At 45.1% G+C, this 20,961-nt stretch overlaps 1 protein-coding gene across 2 annotated transcripts in view; it reads right to left on the bottom strand.

The window, feature by feature from the left end:
- LOC126272445 (matrix metalloproteinase-2-like) overlaps positions 1-20,961 on the bottom strand; it is an 884,734-nt gene that overhangs the window by 34,234 nt on the left and 829,539 nt on the right. For both annotated transcript variants that reach the window (XM_049975331.1, XM_049975323.1), the window contains exons 4-5: positions 11,831-11,977; positions 6,080-6,225 (exon numbers count right to left, since the gene is read on the bottom strand). In XM_049975331.1, the coding sequence (XP_049831288.1) occupies positions 6,080-6,225; positions 11,831-11,977 (293 nt within the window). The remainder of the gene's footprint in view (positions 1-6,079; positions 6,226-11,830; positions 11,978-20,961) is intronic.

The raw sequence follows: 20,961 nt of genomic DNA, 5'->3' as shown, positions 1-20,961 counted from the left end.
AAGACGGCCTAACGGTGTGCGGAACCGTAGCCCAGCTTCATGGAGACTGTTGCGAATGGTCCTCGCCGATACCCCAGGAGCAACAGTGTCCCTAAGTTGCTGGGAAGTGGCGGTGCGGTCCCCTACGGCACTGCGTAGGATCCTACGGTCTCGGCGTGCATCCGTGCGTCGCTGCGGTCCGGTCCAAGGTCGATGGGCACGTGCACCTTCCGCCGACCACTGGCGACAACATCGATGTACTGTGGAGACCTCACGCCCCACGTGTTGAGCAATTCGGCGATACGTCCACCCGGCCTCCCGCATGCCCACTATACGCCCTCGCTCAAAGTCCGTCAGCTGCACATACGGTTCACGTCCACGCTGTCGCGGCATGCTACCAGGGTTAAGGACTGCGATGGAGCTCCGTATGCCACGGCAAAATGGCTGACACTGACGGCGGCGGTGCACAAATGCTGCGCAGCTAGCGCCATTCGACGGCCAACACCGCGGTTCCTGGTGTGTCCGCTGTGGCGTGCGTGTGATCATTGCTTGTACAGCCCTCTCGCAGTGTCCGGAGCAAGTATGGTGGGTCTGACACACCGGTGTCAATGTGTTCTTTTTTCCATTTCCAGGAGTGTATTAACAACAACCTGAAGTGCACCGTTTTTACTGCGGCGTGAGATAAAATAAACGCCATCCTGTGCTACTGCCGTCTGTTGTAGAATATACCGACAGTTAATAGATCTGTGCTATTTATTAACTGCGTGAGTGCATTTGATTACTGAGTGTATAATGTATTTTACTATTGACAGCAGTGACGCAGAGTGGTAAGGACACTGCCATGAAGCACTCCGTCTTCAGGCCACGAGTGGCCTACCGGAACAATCCGACCGCCGTGTCATCCTCGGTGGTGGAGGATGCGGATAGGATGGGCGTGGGGTCAGCACACCGCTCTCCCGGTCGTAAGATGGTGTTCTTGACCGAAGCCGCTACTATTCGGTCGAGTAGCTCCTCAATTCGCATCACGAGGCTGAGTGCACCCCGAAAAATGGCAACACCGCATGGCGCCCTGGATGGTCACCAATCCAAGTGCCGACCACGCCCGACAGCGCTTAACTTCGGTGATCTCACGAGAACTGGAGTATCCACTGCGGCAAGGCCGGTGCCTCAAGGACACTGCCATAGAGGTTTTTACAAATTATTGTTCCTTTAGATGTTCTGATGATCGGAATAGGTACTTCGTGAAGAATTATTTTATCGACGGGCCTTGTTGATTCTGAAGCATTACTTTCTTCGAGAACTGAATATCATTTGCAAACTTCTCAATCCAATTGCATACCACTTGCGATAATTTCGTAAGCAAGTACTTTACCTTCAAGGAGACACCGCCGGGGTGCTTTGTGAAAGTCAAGAAACACGGTGTTAATGCAGAATGCGTTACGTGTAGGCTTCTGGAACTCTTGAGGAAGAGAGCGGTGCGGTTTTAACACGATTGGCGGTAGCACAAAACGTGTTTATTTCTACTCGGTGATTTTGAGCTGCAAGAAAGTCATCTCACGCCAGCACAAGATACATTCCAGAACTCTACAGTAAACAGATGCCAGTAAAACTTTAATTTTTGCTGTGACGTAGGATACTCTATTGTTCCAGAACCAAGAGAAGCTGCAGGAGGATGAGGCGCCCCAGTTCATCGGCATTTCGACATAGAGTCTAGTTCTGGGCTTCACGGCAAACGTGCTCCGCGAGCAGGCGGCGAGCGCACGCCTGCAACCAGTCAGCACTGTACCACCATGCTGCAGTCTGGAATCGCGCGACCGCTACGGTCGCAGGTTCGAATCCTGCCTTGCGCATGGATGTGTGTGATGTCCTTAGGTTAGTTAGGTTTAAGTAGTTCTAAGTTCTAGGGGACTAATGACCTCAGAAGTTAAGTACCATAGTGGTCAGAGCCATTTGAACCAAGCTGGTAGTGGCCCCATAGTGGTCTCAACTGTGTTTACGTGGAATTGACTGGGTTCTCTGGTCAAACTGAACCGATCATTGACTGGAAATGCTTATTTTCGGCTACTTGGAGACCATTTGCAGTCATTTACGGAGTTTATACGAACAATAATAGAATTTTTATGGATTACAATGCGTCATGTCACCAAGCCACAATTCTTCTCGATTGGTTTGAAGAACATTCTGCTCTATTCAGGCGAATGATTTGGCCACATAGGTCGCCCGACTTGAATCCCATGGAACACTTAAGAGACGTAACTGAGAGGTCAGTTCGTGCACAACATCCTGCACAGACAACACGTTCGCAATAATGGACAGGTATAAAGGTAACATGGTTCAGTATTTCTGCAGGTGACTTCCAACGACTTGTTGAGTCCATGCCACGTCCAGCTGTTGCACCATGCCGGTCAAAAGGCGGTGCGGCACGATATTAAGAGGTATCCCGTGAGTTTTGTCACGTCAGTGTACACAGTGTGTGCGTACTGTAAGACCTTCAGTACACACACCATCAGATTATTTGACTTGTCGCTCTAACGAAGCTAACGAAGTAGGCGAGTGTCAGCAATATGTCTCGTGGTCTTATCGTGGCGTGTATATCTTCTGCCGTCAGGTCAGACGATAGAAATGCCACTTGCACGCTTAGAGTAGCAGATTGACGGTGACCAACTTTAAACAGAACTTGATTAATTTTCACACACATTTATTAAAATAATAACAAGCATAAACATTACTTAACTTGGTTTAGGATGCTATTTACAACTGACAATCTGAAGTTCCTTTGGGATTGGCACGTTAATCTTATTCTCACATATATCTCTGATACTTGACAAAAGTGTCTATACATTTATCTTCATGGCTATGTACAGGAATATGATAATCTTACTAGGCGCAGACTGAAACTTGACTATAGACTGGTACAGACTAATGTAGAACTCGTGCAGACTGGTACAGACTAATGTAGAACTCGTGCAGACTGGTACAGACTGACTAATTGGAGGTCTGTACACTCGTTATAATACCTCGCGAGTTCATTATCACTGCGCGAGTGTGATCCGCGAGGAGAAAAGGTTCTACGTTAGCAGCAATCTCATTGGCTGCGTTACATATTAATACGCGGATCGGGGAAGCAGAATTTGGTCCGTCTCTATGGCAGCGCCATCTCGTTGTGCGGAGACGGACGAGCGCTGCGCCTGCGCTGTTGTGCTTAGCTGGGCGCGCTCTAGTGGGAAAGTTGTGTACGCGCTGACTACGCGGAACTATGTACACAACAGACGGCTTTTTTGCTGTGCATCCGCATGGCGATCCGAAGTAGGAACCATGCTGTCATCACTTTTGTTTGTTTATTCGCTGCCAAGTTGATTTTGGAGAGGGCACCTCATCTACGCTGAGCAGCTCCGGAGCGGGGCTGGAGCGCGTCTCGCGGCGCGACGACCCGCGGCGGGGCGACAATCGCGGCGGCGGAAGCGCCTATCGCGGGCCGGCCGGCTTTCCGCGCCTATCGCCGCCCGCACAGCCCAGGAAGCCCGCCAGACGCCGTATCGCAGACCGCCGGCCTTCCCTCCAGTTAATAATACGACGGCTGGCCGCCTGCGCCTGCTGGCGCGATACGTGCGTTACTTACGTATCAGCTTGTACGAGGAAGACGGCGCGAACGGCCACTGGCGTGTTTGATTCGCGAGAGAGAACAGAAATGTCCAAAACTACTGTGAACTGGCAGGCGCTTAAAAAAATAAAGTCTAATATTCTGAGAAAACATATCGAAAATATTCCGACAATGGGTGGAATCTAAGATGTCACTGCGCCACCGGTATACTGCTCCGTGTAGGTACACCAGGTGGTTAGAATTAAAGTGCAGCTTCTCACATAGGCCCAGTATGGGCTCTGATTAATGTGTGGCAGCGAAACTTTCTAAAGGCTAGTTTACACGACGACATTGGGTTGCGCCACTCGTTGCGTGGAATGAGTTGCACGCAAGCGGTTTCATATGTGACTGTAGACACGACGAAACCAGTATACACTTCAGTTTCGTCGTTTTGTGGGTTCCTGAGTCGTGTCTGAAATGAATGTTTTGGCAGCTGCACGTCGCACGAATTCTCATGGAGTTAAAAGCGTGTTGCGTGGAATCGCTGCATATGAAAAAAAAAAAAAAAATAAGAAACGTGTTTCGATACGTGACTGGATGAAGAAAAGACGTGAGCTCGGTTGCTCAGCATACTTGCTGAAATAATTTATAACGGAAGATCCAATAAGTTCTTTTAATTATGTTAGAAATGTTCACGTTTCTTCTAAATACAGTTAATTATGTGATAAGGAATAAAGGTACTTTAATGCATGAAGCTCTGTCCCCAGAACTAAAATTAAGTATCATATTGCGTGCATTACAATCGAGAACATTGGGCATGCTATAAGATACGGTTTTAGTTGGCGATGACGCTATTACATTAACACCAATAATTATTAACATTAATGGTAATAATTTTTAACATTAGCAACAATAATTACTCGAAGCAGGCCGCATTAAGAAGAGAATGGTTTGCGAACTACTCTCTTGAAGAGAGATCTTTACAGTGGCAATATTTCAAAATTCCAATATATGTGAATGGGGAGCACTGCAGCGACGTTTTAAATAGATGAATATTGAATAAAAAATGCAGCTTCTTAAACTTGTATAGCTTTCCCTCCTGTCAACAATATTTCTTAACAAAGAGTTGGCCAACTCGAACGATGGGATTTTAGTCTTGTAGACAAGAGCATTACCACAGCGAGAATTACGCTTGCTTGTATTTTTCTTAATTCAGTTGTATATGTGCTCCTAACTCAATAAATTTTTCCCTGCAGCTCAGATATTGTCAAACGATCTATGTTACGATCGCACATGACGGTCTCATAGGCAGCAACATGTTGCTTATTTTTGTAATTAGCATCACTGAAATCCCACAAACACGTATGCAAAGCATAGATATCCAAAAAGCGAACATTATTCTCCGTTCTCCACTTCATATTTCAGTTTGTCTACACTCTAAAAACACACATAACCTCAAAACTCATGCAACTAGTGTCGCCAAAGTTGGAACACGCCGAAAGTGTTTAGTTTCACCAACGAGTTGCACAAACGCGCGGTGCGCATGCGCAGTGGCCAGTAGCGCAGTTTACCTGCAACCTAGTGTCATCGTGTAAACTAGGCTTAATGCGCAACCGATATAAGTTGGAAAAAAATAGTGCAATTTTGACCACCAGGTGCAAATATGGCACTATGAATGCATGAACGACAGTACAAACGTTTCCACGTGTAATGAATTAGGAACGGAACGTGTGCAGAAAAGGTCAAACAAGTGAGAAAGGCATAATGTTGATTTTATTATTAACCGCCACTTTCACAGTTTGCTAAATATCGGCATGAGGGGCTTCGACGCGATATTGTATGGCGCCAGATATGCACCTGGTGGCGAAAACTGGAACTAATTTATTACAAGCGTGGATCGGTTCCCCATAAACGCACTAGCATAGGTACCACGTTTCACTGCAGTGCGATAATTACAGGCCACACTGGACCTCTGTGATTACCTGTTCTTTAATTAAAACCACCCGGTAATTTACTACACGGCCTGACAAAGTGAAGCACTCTCATAATGGTAGGTGCAAACGAAATGAATCTTCACGGGTTGTTCAGCAATCTGACGTTACTTCAGTGGTTACAAAATTGAGTGAAATGCAGAAAGAGCTTGGTAGTATGAGCCCACTTATCAGTATGACGTTGCGCTGCCTCTGGCCTGGGAAGCATGCACTGATTCTGTAGAATTTGCAACAACTTCAACTGTTTTACATTGTTTGTTTGCTTTTGCATTACTAAACTCTGTCTGCAAGTTTATTATTTTGTGATTCATATTTTATTTGTAACATTAAAACACTGTAACTACACCGGCTGGCAGTTGAATGGGTACTTAAATGAAATTTTGAATAAGCAACTGTCTATGCTTCTGCATCCTACAATGGCTGTCATTCGTCAAGAAGCACGTTTCAACTGAAAACATTGCGAACCCTACATTTTATCATTAAAAGAATGCCAGCTCTTGATTCGGCCAAATTGGGAAACAACACTCACCTTGTCCCGAAGCGTCTTCTTCGCCGAGCAGCCAGATCTCATCCTCGTCGAAATGAGCGTCTCCTCCTCTCCCTTCTCCCGGGAAGAAGGCGTGAGCGAGGATCTGCCCTCGCCCGTCGAAAGGGAAACCGTCCCCGTGGTACAACCTGCGGAACGTCCAATTCTTTGTCAAGGACTGTCTACAGCCATCAGATGTTGGCACTTCATCGTCATGCTTATACAGGAGGACTTCAAAAAGTAAGTTGCACGTTATTACGACAGGCAAGTAATTTTTACTGACTGTTGCACTGCACTTCAGAGTGACAAAGATACACGACGCCATTTTGCAACGTAGACACCGAGTCTCTGTAAATAACATTCCTTGGTCTCGGAGCCATTTGAAAACTCCTGTGTGAACGTCCTCATAGTTGAAAAACCTGCGAGTGCTGCGAACCAGTTCCTCGATGGCCTCCCTTCCCGAACACCATCACCCATGTCTATGTGGCTTGGGTGAAACTGTTTGCACCACATCAATAGGTCTGTATGCGACATTGCATTTGGTTCACATACCGCCAGAATTTCACGGTGAATGTGTGTGCAATTTAGACACCATGCAGAATCCGTAGCTGTCACACCTCATATACACATTGAAGGTGAAGAGAGGGAGAAAGGAAAGGAAAGGGAGGGGATCACTGCTGTTAGCTGCATCGTGACGCGGAATCAGTGGCGACGAGTGAAAAGAAGGACCGGAGCGGGAATCGAACCTGGACCTCCAGCTCACTAGGCCGGGGCGTTAGCTGGTGCGCCATCCACGACACAGCATTATGGCAGCTGCGCGGACTGTCTCGGCACGCCTCAAGACTTTCCACATTCCCATCGAGCGCCATCTGTCCACAGTCCCTGCATATTTCCTCCACGTTCGCACCTCTAGGTGGTCAAACGTATTTGTGCATGCGCACTGAAGAAGGTGGATCCATTGCCCTTCCTTTCCTTTCCTTCCCCCCCCCCCCCCTCTCCACCTTCAATTTACATATCATGTAACACAGCTGCGGATTCTGCGCGGTGCACAAATACGTTTGACCTCCTATGGGAATCTCGGAGTAACGAAGATGAAGGAAATGGACAGGGATGGCGGATAGGTAGCTCTCGGTGGGAATCTGGATCGGCCGTGAGGCGTGCCGAGATGTCCGTGCAGTTGTGATAAGGCTGTCCCAAATGGCGCAGTGATTGACGCACCTGGCTAGTAAGCAGGACATCCCGGGTTCGAATCCCGATCCGGTCCACATTTTCACTCATTCTCCACCGATTTCTCGTAACGTCCCGATGCAGCTGACAGCAGTGATCCCCTCCCTTCCCTTTCCTTTCTCCCTTCTGCACCTTCAGTTTACATCCCGCATACTTCAACTTTGGAGTGTGTTTCCAGTTGCTGCGCCCTTTTCCTCACACACTACGCACATATTTATCGCAGCGCAGCAGAACTGTGTCTGCACCTCGCTCGGTTATAAGAACAAGTTTCGCGTTAAAACATTCATTCTGTGGGTAAACTTTATACAGTTCCGAAGGCGCAGGAGTAGATGAAACGTAAGATTTCTCTCCTGATTACAAACTAAGAGTCGACTTGTATTAATGTCGATGAGTGGTAAATGTATATGCAGTGCAATGTTGTTTGGACTGTTTTGGACGATTATCAAAATGAAAGTGAATAAACGACAGCCATTTTTAGGACTCCATACCACAATCGGTAAAAAAACGAAGTCTTATAGGATCACCCTAATTCTATCCGTCCGTCGTCTGTGTGACTGTTAACACCTCTTTTTCTCAGGAACGGTTAGGCGTATCAAGTTTAAATTTGGGTCACGTACTGAGGTCTACGGTCCCTTGGCGGTGTAAAAAATTAAAACTTGTAAGTCAATAAATTAACAGATACCGCCATTAAAGTCATATTTTGATACTCGCGAACTCACTGATCAAGCCCATGGTTTACGTCCCGTTGACCTAGAATCATGAAAGTTGGCGTGACCCAAGGTTCCACTGCACAAGTAAAGAAAAAATCCGAAAATTTTTGATTTGTCATCACATCCCACGAAAAAAAGGTTTTTGTCATACTATCCGACTGTCCGCCTGTCAGCCTCTTAAGACGCCTTTTCCTCAGGAACGGGTAGACGTATCAAGCCGAAATTAATGTTACGAGGGTCACTCCAAAAGAAATGCACACTAATTTTGTAAGAATACAGTTTTCATTCTGCATGTGTGAAAGTTTTACAGTGTGTAGATACATCCTTCCCGCCTGTTTTCAAACTTAGTTCAACCTGTTCCCGTTAGTGGCGCCGTCACAGCATGTCTTCAAGATGGCTGTTGCACTTGACGTTCGTCAGAAGCAAAGTGCTGTCACAGAATTCCTATGCTGTGAAAACGAGACAGTGGGAAACATCCACAAGAGGTTGAAAAAGGTGTATGGAGATGCTGCTGTCGATTGCAGTACAGTTAGTCGGTGGGCAAGCAGGTTACGTGATGAAAGCGGGCACGGCAATTTTGAGGATTCTCTTCGCAGAAACAGGCCTCGTACTGCGCACTGCCCAGTGGAACCACCATAAATTCTGATGCATATGTGACGACACTGAAGAAACTTCAAGCTCGACTGAGTCGTGTTCGACCACATCGGCAAAAGCAGGATGTTTTGCTGTTGCACGACAATGCACGGCCACATGTCAGTCAAAAAACCATGGAAGCGACCACAAAACTCGGATAGACAACAGTGAAACTCCCGCCTTACAGTTCTGACCTGGCTCCATGTGACTATCAACTCTTTTGGAAACTGAAAGACTCTCTTCGTGGAACAAGGTTTGAAGATGATGACTCCCTTGTGCACGCTACCAAACAGTGGCTCCAACAGGTTGGTCCAGAATTTTACCGTGCAGGTATACAGGCGCTGGTTCCAAGATGGCGTAAGGCAGTTGAGAGGGATGGAAATTATGTGGAGAAATGAAAATATTGCTCCTAAAGGATGTATCTGCACACTGTAAAACTTTCAAACATGTAGAATAAAAGATGTATTTAAAAAAATAGTATGCATTTCTTTTGGCGTGACCCTCGTGCATACTGAAGTCTACCGTACTTTCGTGTCGTAAACAATTTAAGCTTCTAATTCACTGAAATCGAAAGTGAAGCCGTTTACGTCACGTATTTTGATATCTTGCTAGTATCAATACTGATAACAAGAAAAAAACTGTCTACATTCTCGACTCCCGGAAGCTCGTAAGGCACCCTCGGTGCGCGAATCTTACTCGCAGTTAACCGGATTTTTTTCTTCCATATCATCAAAATACGTGCTCAGTTTAAAACCTTCATCCGCATGCACTGATCACCGACACAGTGTCACCTGAGATCACTGTACGAAACAGTATGGTGCGATTTGGGGTTTAGCTTCGCGCCCTAGGGGATAACTACGTGACGATCTGTGCGCCGTGCCAAATAGTAGTGACGCAGCCTACTGCTCTCGCAGGTACTCTCAACTACTGCTTAGAGGTCGAGCGCTCTGCGTTCGCAATACCTGCAGCGGAGTGTGTGTAGCTGTATTGTGCGGCATTGACGTATCGGGGTACGGCGACCGGACCGCGTACTCCGGGCGCCGTTCCCACGGAGGGTGCAGAATTTTGACTGACGATAAAAGTGAGTGAGGGCAAAAAAAGAAGGTGAAGAAGGAGAGGGGGCGAAAAATAGGAAAGGCTGATACAAAAATAAGAGGAGAGCAAAGATGTGCGAAAGGAAATCAAAAGATGATTCGGACTGGCCTAGACTGAGCAGTAGTTCTGTAAGACCTGTATCTAATGGGTAAGTAGACGCTTTTTTCTTTTCAGCTTATAGGTGGGTGAATGTTCTTTCTGTGAAATCAGGCATGCTAACGACATTGTGAAGAAATCATTACATTTTCCTAACATCTTATAAGTTTACCCGGTTTGATTGGTTTGGAGTTCGGGTTTGGAAGTGATTTAGTTTAGAAACAGGAAGTCAAAGTGTTGCACATTTAAATTACTTTTCCAAATGATAGAAGTTTCATGACATTATAGCCACATCTTCAGGTATAAAGCTGTTGCCGGCCGCGGTGGCTGTGCGGTTCTAGCGCTGCAGTCCGGAACCGCGGGGCTGCTACGGTCGCAGGTTCGAATCCTGCCTCGGGCATGGGTGTGTGTGATGTCCTTGGGTTAGTTAGGTTTAAGTAGTTCTAAGTTCTAGGGGACTGATGACCTCAGATGTTGAGTCCCATAGTGCTCATAGCCATTTGAACCATTTTTTTTATGAAGCTGTTGACCTAAAGAAGATACAAGAAATGTGATTAAAACTATCCAAAAACAGGAACTCTATTGCTCCAGTGTTGCTGCCCTCTTCGCCTGAAAAGATGTAACATAGATGTCAAGTAATCCTGTTGAGCTTTGAGGCTCTTTCCCACGTTTTATAATGCCGGTTCTTATTTTAAATTTCCTGTTTCTAGGGTTGTGCCTTTCTATAGTTCCAATGGTTATTTTAGTCACGACGGCTACGTACTATGGGACGCCAGTTTTGTGCCGGAAGACCTGTTACTTACCCTTATTGAGCTTTTAAGGACATTATGTGTTGAAAGGTCCGTTTATCTCACATGCCAATCAGAGTTACGTCAATTCCAGAGTTCCCATTTTCGCATAGTTCTAATTAGATCGTTCTATCTTCTTTTGATCAACAGTTTGTCACCTGAAGATATGACTATAATATCATGAAACTACTTGTGATTAATAAGTCACTCGGACGCAGCTGTTGCGATTTTCGTAATTTGAAATGTATCATCACAGCTGTAGTTGAACATCATATCAAGTTTCTGTAAATCCACTTTGTGTAAATAGAATGGACACTGCGCCTCGTCGAAGACTTGAACAATATAGAGACGAACACCCGTGATTTTATCTAACAATTTTATTTATCTACCAATTTCGGTGCGTCAATCACACCATCTTCAGGCCATTATACACGAAACTAGGTAAGTCATCGAGTCTTTTGTGTTGTTGTAAGGACCACTACATCCAACTGGCTTCCACAGATTTCTAAAAATTTCTCGGTCAAAGTGGACTGTACATACCTCTAACGACAACTCTCGCCTATTTTGCGATTTTGCCACAAATAAGAGTAATGAAGAGCGCCGGATGGGAGGAGGGGTGGGATCAGGATTAAGTCGGCGGGTATGACGGGGCAGGGAAAGGGGCGAAAAGTCGAACTTTGCCCTCGGCGCCAATTACCCTAGTTACGCCACTGATGTGCAGGATATACGAAAACAAGCAAGAAAGAAATTGAGGTAGCCATCATAGCAGTGAAAAACAGCGAAGGTTCCCGACGAAGACAAAAGAATAATGTTTTCGAAATCGGTAAAGGCAGTTATGGGCTTTTACCGGTGAGACGTCCGCCCCCGGTAGATGAGAGGTCAGCGCGATGGACTGTCAATCCTAAGGGACCGGGTTCGATTCCCGACTGGGTCAGAGATTTTATCCGCTCAGGGACTGGGTGTTGTGTTGTCCTAATCATCATCATTTCATCCTCAAGTCGCCGAAGTGGCCTCAAATTGAAACACTTGCACCAGGCGAGCGGTCTACCCAACGGGAGACCCTCGTCACACACCATTTCATTTCACCGGTGAGACCATTCCGGGGGTATCGAGGAGTTGGTTCGTACTCTGCCAAGATGATCGGTGCATCTACATCTACACCTACAGCTACAGAGAGACGGTGCACCAAAATGATGTGTACTCACCGGTGGAAGTAGACGAGGATGTCGGCGCGGTCGCTGTTGACCTCCCGGAAGGTGAGCCGCGAGTTGTCGGACCAGATGCGGAGCGCCCTGTCCAGCTGGTAGCGCACCATGCCGGGGTCCAGGTCTCGCGGCTCCATCGTCCGCAAACTGCAACAAAAAACGGCCGTGTAACCTGACCGCCAGGGCGAGGCCGGCGAGCGTTCCTTACCCCCGAGCCGCCTCGGCGCGGCAATAACCAGCTGCAGACGAGGGCTTAATGCTCTCGTGACTGCAGCCAATAAAGCGGAAATGGGGTGACCCAGAGGATGTAACCGGGTGTTACGTGTCCCCAGAGCTTATTTCAAACGTGAGTTTCCTCCTCTCTCCGGTCGAGCGAGTAGTCTTCGAAATAATTCCATACACAGAATAACAGTATCTCAGCTCGTATTTCCTCAGTTTTCATCTAATGTATCCAAAACGGAATATTTCCGTTTTAGTCCAGGCTGTTATAGTTGGTAGTTGTATGAACTTTGAAATTCCAAATCGCAAGTTTATTTATTCGGATTGCCATGCAGGGGTATACAAAATGACAGACCCAGTTTAATTTTTATTCATGAAATACAGACTGTAAGAGTAACTAACTAAAGTTTCATTTATCACCGCCACAGTGCTGGTAATGAGTCCCTAATTACATTGCAGAGAGTATTTCGTCTCCGATTCGGCTTTGAATCACCAATAAGGAAAAGCATATGTCGCTGGCTAAAGTAACGTCAACAAACTGGGTGAGTCTGCAAAAATAAAAAAAAATAAATAAAAAGCACGAACTGACCAGTGTTTGTGAACTTTATAACTTCCTGTTTCCACCTTTATACTGATCATTCGTCTTCAATTTACATTTCATAAAATAAAAATTAACTAATTCGGGTAGAGCTTTCTGGATAACCCTGCAGGTGAACTTTAATACATCAGCCTGGGGTTTTGAATTTCAAATTCACGAGCTAACAACCTAAAATAATCACCTCTTTACAATACAAATGTCTTTCTGGCAGACAGCTTATACACTGATAAAAAAATCGCAACACCAGCAAATAATTAATGTACAGTAATGAAATTTTGGGAAAGCATTTGTTTAGCTAACATATTTAGGCGATTAACACTGCAGGATCACAGGCTGATGGAAGCACGAGATAAACAATGGAAGATGTGAATTGCTGGCACATTAATAACAGGTGTAACGCGCCGAATGCAAGCATGCAAACGTGCATGCGTTGTGTTGCACTGTTACCGGATGTCAGTTTGTGGATGAAGTTCGACGCCTATTGCACGTGGTCGGTCAATACAGGGACAGTTAATGCTGTTTGTGGACGACGCTGGAGTTGTCATCCGACGATGTCCCATACGTGCTCGATTGGAGACAGATCTGGTGATCGACCAGGTCTATGCAACATGTCGACACACTGTAGAGCATGATGGGTTACAACAGCTGTATGTGGGCGAGACTTACTGTTTAAAAACACACCATGGAATGCTGTGCTTGAGATAACCTCGAGAGTGCTCCTGCTCTCTTACGAAACCGCACACCAGTCCATAACTCCAGCACGCACACAGATTGATAGCGGGTCCTCAACTGTCCTCCCCCTATTCAACAAATGACCGCCACTGGCACCGAGACACAACCAGCACCGATAAACACAACAAACCTCCATTCTTCTCCTCAATGAACTGTTGCTTGACACCACGGAAGTCGCACATGAGAGTGATCTGGGGTCAGTGGAATATAGACTACAAGGCGTCTGGCTCGGAGCTGTTCTTCAGTTGAAACAGTTGCTTGTGTCGCTGTTGTGCCAAATGCCGCTAAGATTGCTGCTGCAGACGCAGTACGACGCGCCTCAACCATATGTCGAACACAATGGGGCCTTCCTCTCACTAGTGTCACGTGGCCTTCCGGAGTCCGGTCTTCTTGCGATCGTACATTCTCGTGACCACTACGGCCAGCGATCGTGTACAGTGCCTACATTCCTGTCAAGTCCTCCAGAACAGCAGAAGGAACACCCAGCACCCTACTACAAGATCTCATTCAAACTCAGTGAGGTGTTGAAAATGGCATTCTTATCTAACTTCAACTCACCACGTCCAATCTGAAAGATAATCAATGCTCACGACCGTTACAGCGTGTATCTAAAGCAAACCTGGCTTACACCCTCATAGTGGAGCAACTAGGGCCTCTCTTAGGAGGCTGGCGCGAAATTCAAGCAGACATCCCCCTTCAGATGTAGAAACAAGCCTACCAACTTCCGTTATATTACACACCTCCTTCTTGGTGCTACGTTTTTTTTTGCCGCCAGTGTTTTTAGAATACGCCAACCATGTGCAACATCATTCGCACTCATTACACATTGTAACAAGATATATTCCGTGAAGACTCTCTGAAGTCAACATATACAGCATCGCGTCGTCACTTATTAAAGCAAATGTATTCTTAAGGTATATCTAGCCGTATCTTTGATGGTGAGAGATATGTTACGTCTATTACCGTTCACTTTATAAAAATGAAAATGTAGCAGCATCCATTTGGATGTTGCAGATTGTCTGAATGATGAAAAGCTTAGCAACTAGTTCTATATACAGATATGTAAAGCATTGTACGTCAGAAAAGGTAAATGTGTAGTGGTCTCTGATTATACAATGAATGACATACTACTGGAGTCAGTCGTGTCACAGGCTCATGCTAATACTGAGAAAGTCCAGCTCTCCTGTGAAAGAGACTGCTTCAAAGACAGTTGTACAGCTAAAAAAATAATGGATTGCCTTTCAGTTGCGTGAGATCTATACGAGGCTGGACTGAACTGGAGGCAAGCATTGTATGAGAAGAAGAGCAGCAGTAAGGGACACCGGCTTGCTTCACGTGGGATACAGTGTTATAGGGACGCTGAAAATTACAACCTAACAACCAAAGAAAAATATTTAGTAATTTTTCAGAACACTATGTAGAAAATGCAGTGTTCTTGTTTCCCAGAGTGGTAATTCAGTCCAGTCCCATAGGGCCATGTAAATTAGATTCCACTAATAACCGGTCGCACATTGTCAATTAAGTAGTTCTTCACGCGTGAATGGAGTGAGGAGAAACGAAATTTAACCTCCAGTCGACGTCGAGGTCATTAGAGACGGGCTAGCAGCAAAAAGGTATTACCATACTCACAACTCACATTCGTCGGAGGTGAATCGGGGAAACCGCAGAAAACCTAAATCTGTTGGTTTAAGAGAATTTCAACACAACCACTTCCGCAACGTAAGGAGAGCTCCTAATAAATGTGCTGTAAAGTCAGATCTATGATACTCTCTGTGCAGTGACGCAAATGTAGAACGTCAAGTAAAATAAATGTAAAATCATCGTTGGAAGCTGCATACATCCGACTACCGAATGCATGTTTTTTTTGGTAATATACAGGTTGTTTCAAAACGGTTTATTCGGCTCCACAAGACTATATCTTGTATATGAATGAAGACAGAAACATCACGACAATTGTAACTTAAGCTTAGGACTAAAAAGTTTTTTATTTTCAAACGAACTTCCCATTTTTACAAGGATACACTGCTCAAAAGTTTTAGGGGAACACCTATATCAACGCCTGATATTTTAAATCTATTTTGATACAGGCGGTATCTGTGGTCTTATTGTGTAACTTCAGATTTTTACTTTTAATGTATGCAACAACCAAAGTCATTTGCCATCCATCGGCTGTGTTATGCATTAAAGTGTCAGGGGACCCTTCAGAAGGACTTGCGTACCAGCATCCAAGCGTTCTCTAGTGAGGTACATAGACAGCAGTCGTCATTTGTGGAACTATACGGGTCCTATGATACATGACACAATGACGAAGTAGTTTTTTTATTGACAGTTGGACCTGAAGATGACGCAAATTTAGCTTTGAAACTATTCGTCTGAGCAATAAATACTTTGAAAAGGCGGCTGCTGTCTTCCATTTCTGTTGCTTTAATGTTAGCCGCTATCCTCTGTCCACAAGAAGGGTGGACTTTCACAAGGATCTCGTCTTTGTCCATGTTCGCCTTACTTCTAGGCAGTACATCAAACGGATCCTGTAGGAGAGATTACACAAGGCTCCAGATGATAGGCTAACTCGTTCCATGCTTTTGCGAGCATTTTTGGAGTTCACTGGAGTCGGTAAGCAGCGTCGCAGTTCATTCAAAGCTGTCAGAAGGGGAGGCGCGTGAAAGGAGTCCTTCACAACACATCTGTCCCCCATAACCCATCCCATCTGCAAAAAAAAGTCACATTCCGTAATATCGATCCGTACGCCCATTCCATCGTTGAAGACGTACAGCGCCGTATTCACGACGAAAAGAACGCAGCATAGTCTTAATTCAGTTGCACCCGTTGAAACGGAAAACGCAAGACGCTTTTTGTTGTTAGCGTGCGCCATCTCGACTTGAGACAATGGTAACCGAGCGAGCTAGCTGCTCCACGGATAAACTACCGGCAACCACATGAAGTGGCAACTTACAACTGATTCCAAGGTAAACTTCCAGTTTCGATAGCAGGCTAAAATCCACCAAGTTTCCTTCCACATTCATGTATTAAAATATAGTCTCGCAAAATTGGATGCACGCTTTTGAAACATCCTGCAAACCAATAGCAAGTATTAGATCGCCACCAGATAAGGCCTGAGAGCTTTGCGTCATGGCTGGCACCATTTGTGGAATGAGAGAGCAGGAAATCCCACAGAAAAGACCGCAGCTGCGTTGCAACTAGTGTTCCTGGCGGAAAGGAGATTATTTCGTAAATGTGGAAGTAACTGCCGTCTTGCTTCACATAAAAAAAAGTTCCGTGATTAGAAGACACGCTGAAATAAGTTTTCAACTTCATCCATAGAATACAATGATACAGCATGAATTACATTTAGCAGCATCTTCTTTGAAAAATGTTTAGTTTTATCGAGGGTGCAAACGGAAATGCAGGCAATGAGAGTGTAATTAATCTGGAAACTACTTTAGTTTCTATTCGCATTATCCTTCGGATACGCCGTAGCCAGTGGCAAGCTGGAAGCGCGCTGTGCTGTGTTCAGGAGGCAGGCCATTTGGGCTGCGTCACGAGCTAAATGCGCTCTTGGGGTACTTCCGACGGAATCGATAGCAACAGCAATAGCAGTAGTGCTGGCGGAGGCGAGGCGAGTCGAGATTGGCTGCTCTGGGATTCCATCCGGCCGCTAAGTGGCTGCCTAGCCTTCCGGCGAGTGCCCGGCTCACCCCGGCGCCTCGGCTCGGCTCTGGCCTGTGACCCGCGCCCTGCCCCGCCACGTCGGCGATGGCCGCCGACTTTCACCTGTGCTACGGTCAACTTGTACCCGTGGTGAGGAGTGACAGCTCGGTATCATATCACATCCATGCTGCTGCCATTCCAGTACTAAGGTTCAGTGTCCATTTCGAGTGACTGGTCATTCTTTCCAATGAAGCTCAAAGATTACATGTGATCAGTAAGTGGGCCCCGTGCATATCCCATTCCTCTGAATCATTTATTTATTTACGGTATAGGCAATCACTAGAGCTGTGTGAGTGAACAAGTTGCTTTGCTCTGGAACGAGTGTATATGGAATTTAACTATCAGTACATGGCTCTGAGCACTATGGGACTAAACATCTGAGGTCATCAGTCCCCTAGAACTTAGAACTACTTAAACCTTACTAACCTAAGGACATCACACAATCCATGCCCGAGGCAGGAATTGCCAATACTTTTAACTATTATAATACTGCAAAATTTTACCCTTACAATAAGTTATAATACAGGTCGTTCCACAATGTAGAAAGCAACCCTGATATCTGTTCCAACTCTGATATTTATAAATTGTTTGTACTGAATGTTGTGTTCAATACATAGGCCAAACAGGACGTAACTGAAATGACCGGTTTAAAACACACACACACAGGCGCGCGCGCCTTGCGATACGATACACCTGACGGATCAGCAATCGCAGCACACATCAAACACACAGGACATAAATTTGAAATCATAAACTACAACTTAAACTGCATACGTTAAAGAAAGACCATACAACGAGCATGCATCAGGAATTTGATTTTTTGCGATTGCCTATTAAATGAAAAACTGAATCCAACGCAGGCAACTTCTTTAACAATTTCTGAAAAGTATTATTGTTTTATCAGTAAACTGGTAACTATATTTTATGTAGCCCACTTCTAATTTCAATTTTCACAGAAATAATATTCGTAATTAGATTAACGAGCGTAGCGCAGTAATTAAAACCTGTCAATATCTACAAATTTCATTTTACCACACAATTAAAATAATTTGATACTGCTGTATTATTACACATAATTCTGTTCTGTTCTGAGTTCTGTAACAACAGATATGTATAAAGTATCTCTCGATGATGTAGTAGCACACAGTGTGGGGCGCTCAAGACGCCGAAGTGGCGTCCAATGCAAAGTCTTGAACCAGACCAGTGAGTCACACCAAAGTATTATTACTTTTACTATTATTAATATCATTATTATTATAGCACATAGAAAATGTATTCTTCGAGATTTTCTGTAAGGGCAGATTCTACAACCATTCAGCGCTGTAGATTAATATGGATACTTCTTCACTAGGGCAAAATTATATAAAATCTTCTTTCCATATTGCTCTATTCTAAACAGATGACATGTGCACGTCACCAGTAAATCTCAAGACGTGAAACCATTTTAATCTGCGTGAAGATCAGGGCATGATCATTGAATAGCATAGTGGTGTTTGGAATAAAAGTGACTGAAGCAGTAAATTGATCATTGTAGTCGTACGTTTTGCGTTGTTCTGAATGAACGAAAATAAAAGAATGAAATCCAGTCGGTGCAAGCAGCTCACTCCTCTAGAACAGCGCCAACGGGTCCACCAAACTTAATGTCTCCGTCTGGCGGGCGAACACCATCCAGGTGTCATATGCCATCACTCTATGAAACGCTGTGGAAAGGTTTGAGATTTAATTCAGAATGCTGGCGCAAGTCCGTATAACATAGAACTTCTCGTGACTGCCGCTGCTTCCCTTGCCTACTAAATACTAGCGAGAATCCGACACCACGATTCGAACAGGAGACTACCAGGATGAGCTTCTCTGCACTAACAAGTTTTAGCAACCTAAGCTATGGAGGACAGTCGCAGTACAGCTAATGAATGCGAACTCTAAGCACGTACAAGTCAAATTCAACTAATAATTCGCAGCATTTGCCGACAAACAGAAAACTAGTTAATGATACATACATATGGCATTGTTCCTCCAGTTCGTTGCGTTTTTGTTGTTGCTTCTGAGAACAAAGCTTAGCTATGACGTTTTTCAAAGTCTGCGTCTGTCAATCGTTATTTTGAAAATTGTATTTGTAAATAATCTGATTTAAATGTAAATGGTTACACCATGAACAAGTTGACTGAACACTACAAGATTGATATTCCAGTATTTCCATCCTGCTAGGATGTGTTGATCAAAATTTCATCCTTAAGCGAGCTTATTCTCAGCACAGGAAAAAAAAAGCGATTCTTACAGATGAAGAATGGTGTGAGTGCATGATAGTTACTGTGTCATCTAACGTTCTGTAGCTTTCCAGGCGGAGATAGCAACACGGTACGTCATGAAGATCACAGTCCCAATAAAACAATTCAAGGCCAGACTCGCAGCTGGGATGTTACAATGTTTTGCAGCATATTTGCCCGTTTGTGTAGAACATTTGTTCGCCAGCGTATCTATTAGTGATAGGTCTCTCTCACAATTAGGAATTAGGCACGTTACGTACACGTTATTGTAAAAATGAATGTTTTGGATATCATACACGCTTTTTTACAGTCCGTCAGCGCGAGATGGTCTAGATATACTCACTAACTAGCAGCTTGTCTTTTACAGTAAGAGACGGTTAGCGGAGAGTAATTTGAGGTACATTGATCGAATCAGGGAGTGCTTCAAGTGCAGTCAGATTTCACGAGGACTGAATTGCTTGAGGATTTGTATCTACAGGATTATTCAGCTGTCCCTACCTACGGGTTTTATGTAACCCACAAAGGCTTCAAAAACCACGTGCAAAACTATCATTCTCTCTCTCGCTACGCTCAAACTATTAGTCCTACAGAAAAAAATTAACAGGACATTTCTGAAGGAAATTTAATGTAGTTAAATTTTACACTGGGATGTGTTATCGCTGGAGGCGACAGTTTTCGAGTTAGTCAAGGAAAACGTACTTTTTCCTTGAATAACTCTAAAACTGTGTCCTCCAGCAGAAACGTATCCCAGTACAAAACTACATTAAATTCCCTACAAAAAGGTAAAGCCGTTTATTCTTTCCTGACGCCCACAACTTTTGTAGTTGGTCTCTGATATCCTGGATTTTGGCACTGAGAAGTAGCTGTTCTCCCACATGCTTTATTGGGGACTAACCTTGCTCAACACGGGAATAGCTCATCACGCAGACGGTTCATAGAGACAAGTGCCACATGTGGACGAGCAGTGTCTTCTCGAAAAATGGCACCACGATACTGTCACATGACAGGTAATACATTACGTTGCAGGATGTCCATAAACTAGTTGTACGAGTTCCCTCAATCACTATCAGTCATATCTAGAAATCACGCCCCCTGGCTCCCCACCAGAAGTAACACTGCTGTGCCTCTCGAAAACATTGGAAGAAGCGGACCTCTCCCCAGACAGGTGCTAAACCTCCGGACGACGGTCATCCAGAGTAGTGCAGAACCGCGATTTACAAAGGAACACCATCCATGAGCAGACCTTAACTTTGCGGTTACAGCACAATTGCAAACGCAGCCGTTTGTGTCGTGGTGTTACAGAGTGTTGCACCTAGGAAGGTGATTCCCTAGTCTGGCTGCTGCTTGTCTCTAACCAATGCTGCGGCTTGATACAGTGTTGCAGGGAGTCCATCACTTGCTCTCGGAAGACATGTGAAGGGCTCATAATGGGCTTAGTACACAGCACGACGATGCCGAACCTTCACGACGGATATGCCTGCCCTCAGGTTCCCATTTAGTCCAAAATCTGGCCATGTCACATCCCAATGCCCTACAAATCCAGATCTGGCACTAGCTGAGCAGATACCTACAACGAGGCCTCTTCAAACCCGAACACGTACTGACAAGGC

Source organism: Schistocerca gregaria, chromosome 1 (assembly GCF_023897955.1).
Source record: "Schistocerca gregaria isolate iqSchGreg1 chromosome 1, iqSchGreg1.2, whole genome shotgun sequence".
NCBI classification, from domain to species: Eukaryota; Metazoa; Arthropoda; class Insecta; order Orthoptera; family Acrididae; genus Schistocerca; species Schistocerca gregaria.
Note: the sequence above shows the minus strand (reverse complement) of the source record. Positions and strands in the feature narration are given on the sequence as shown.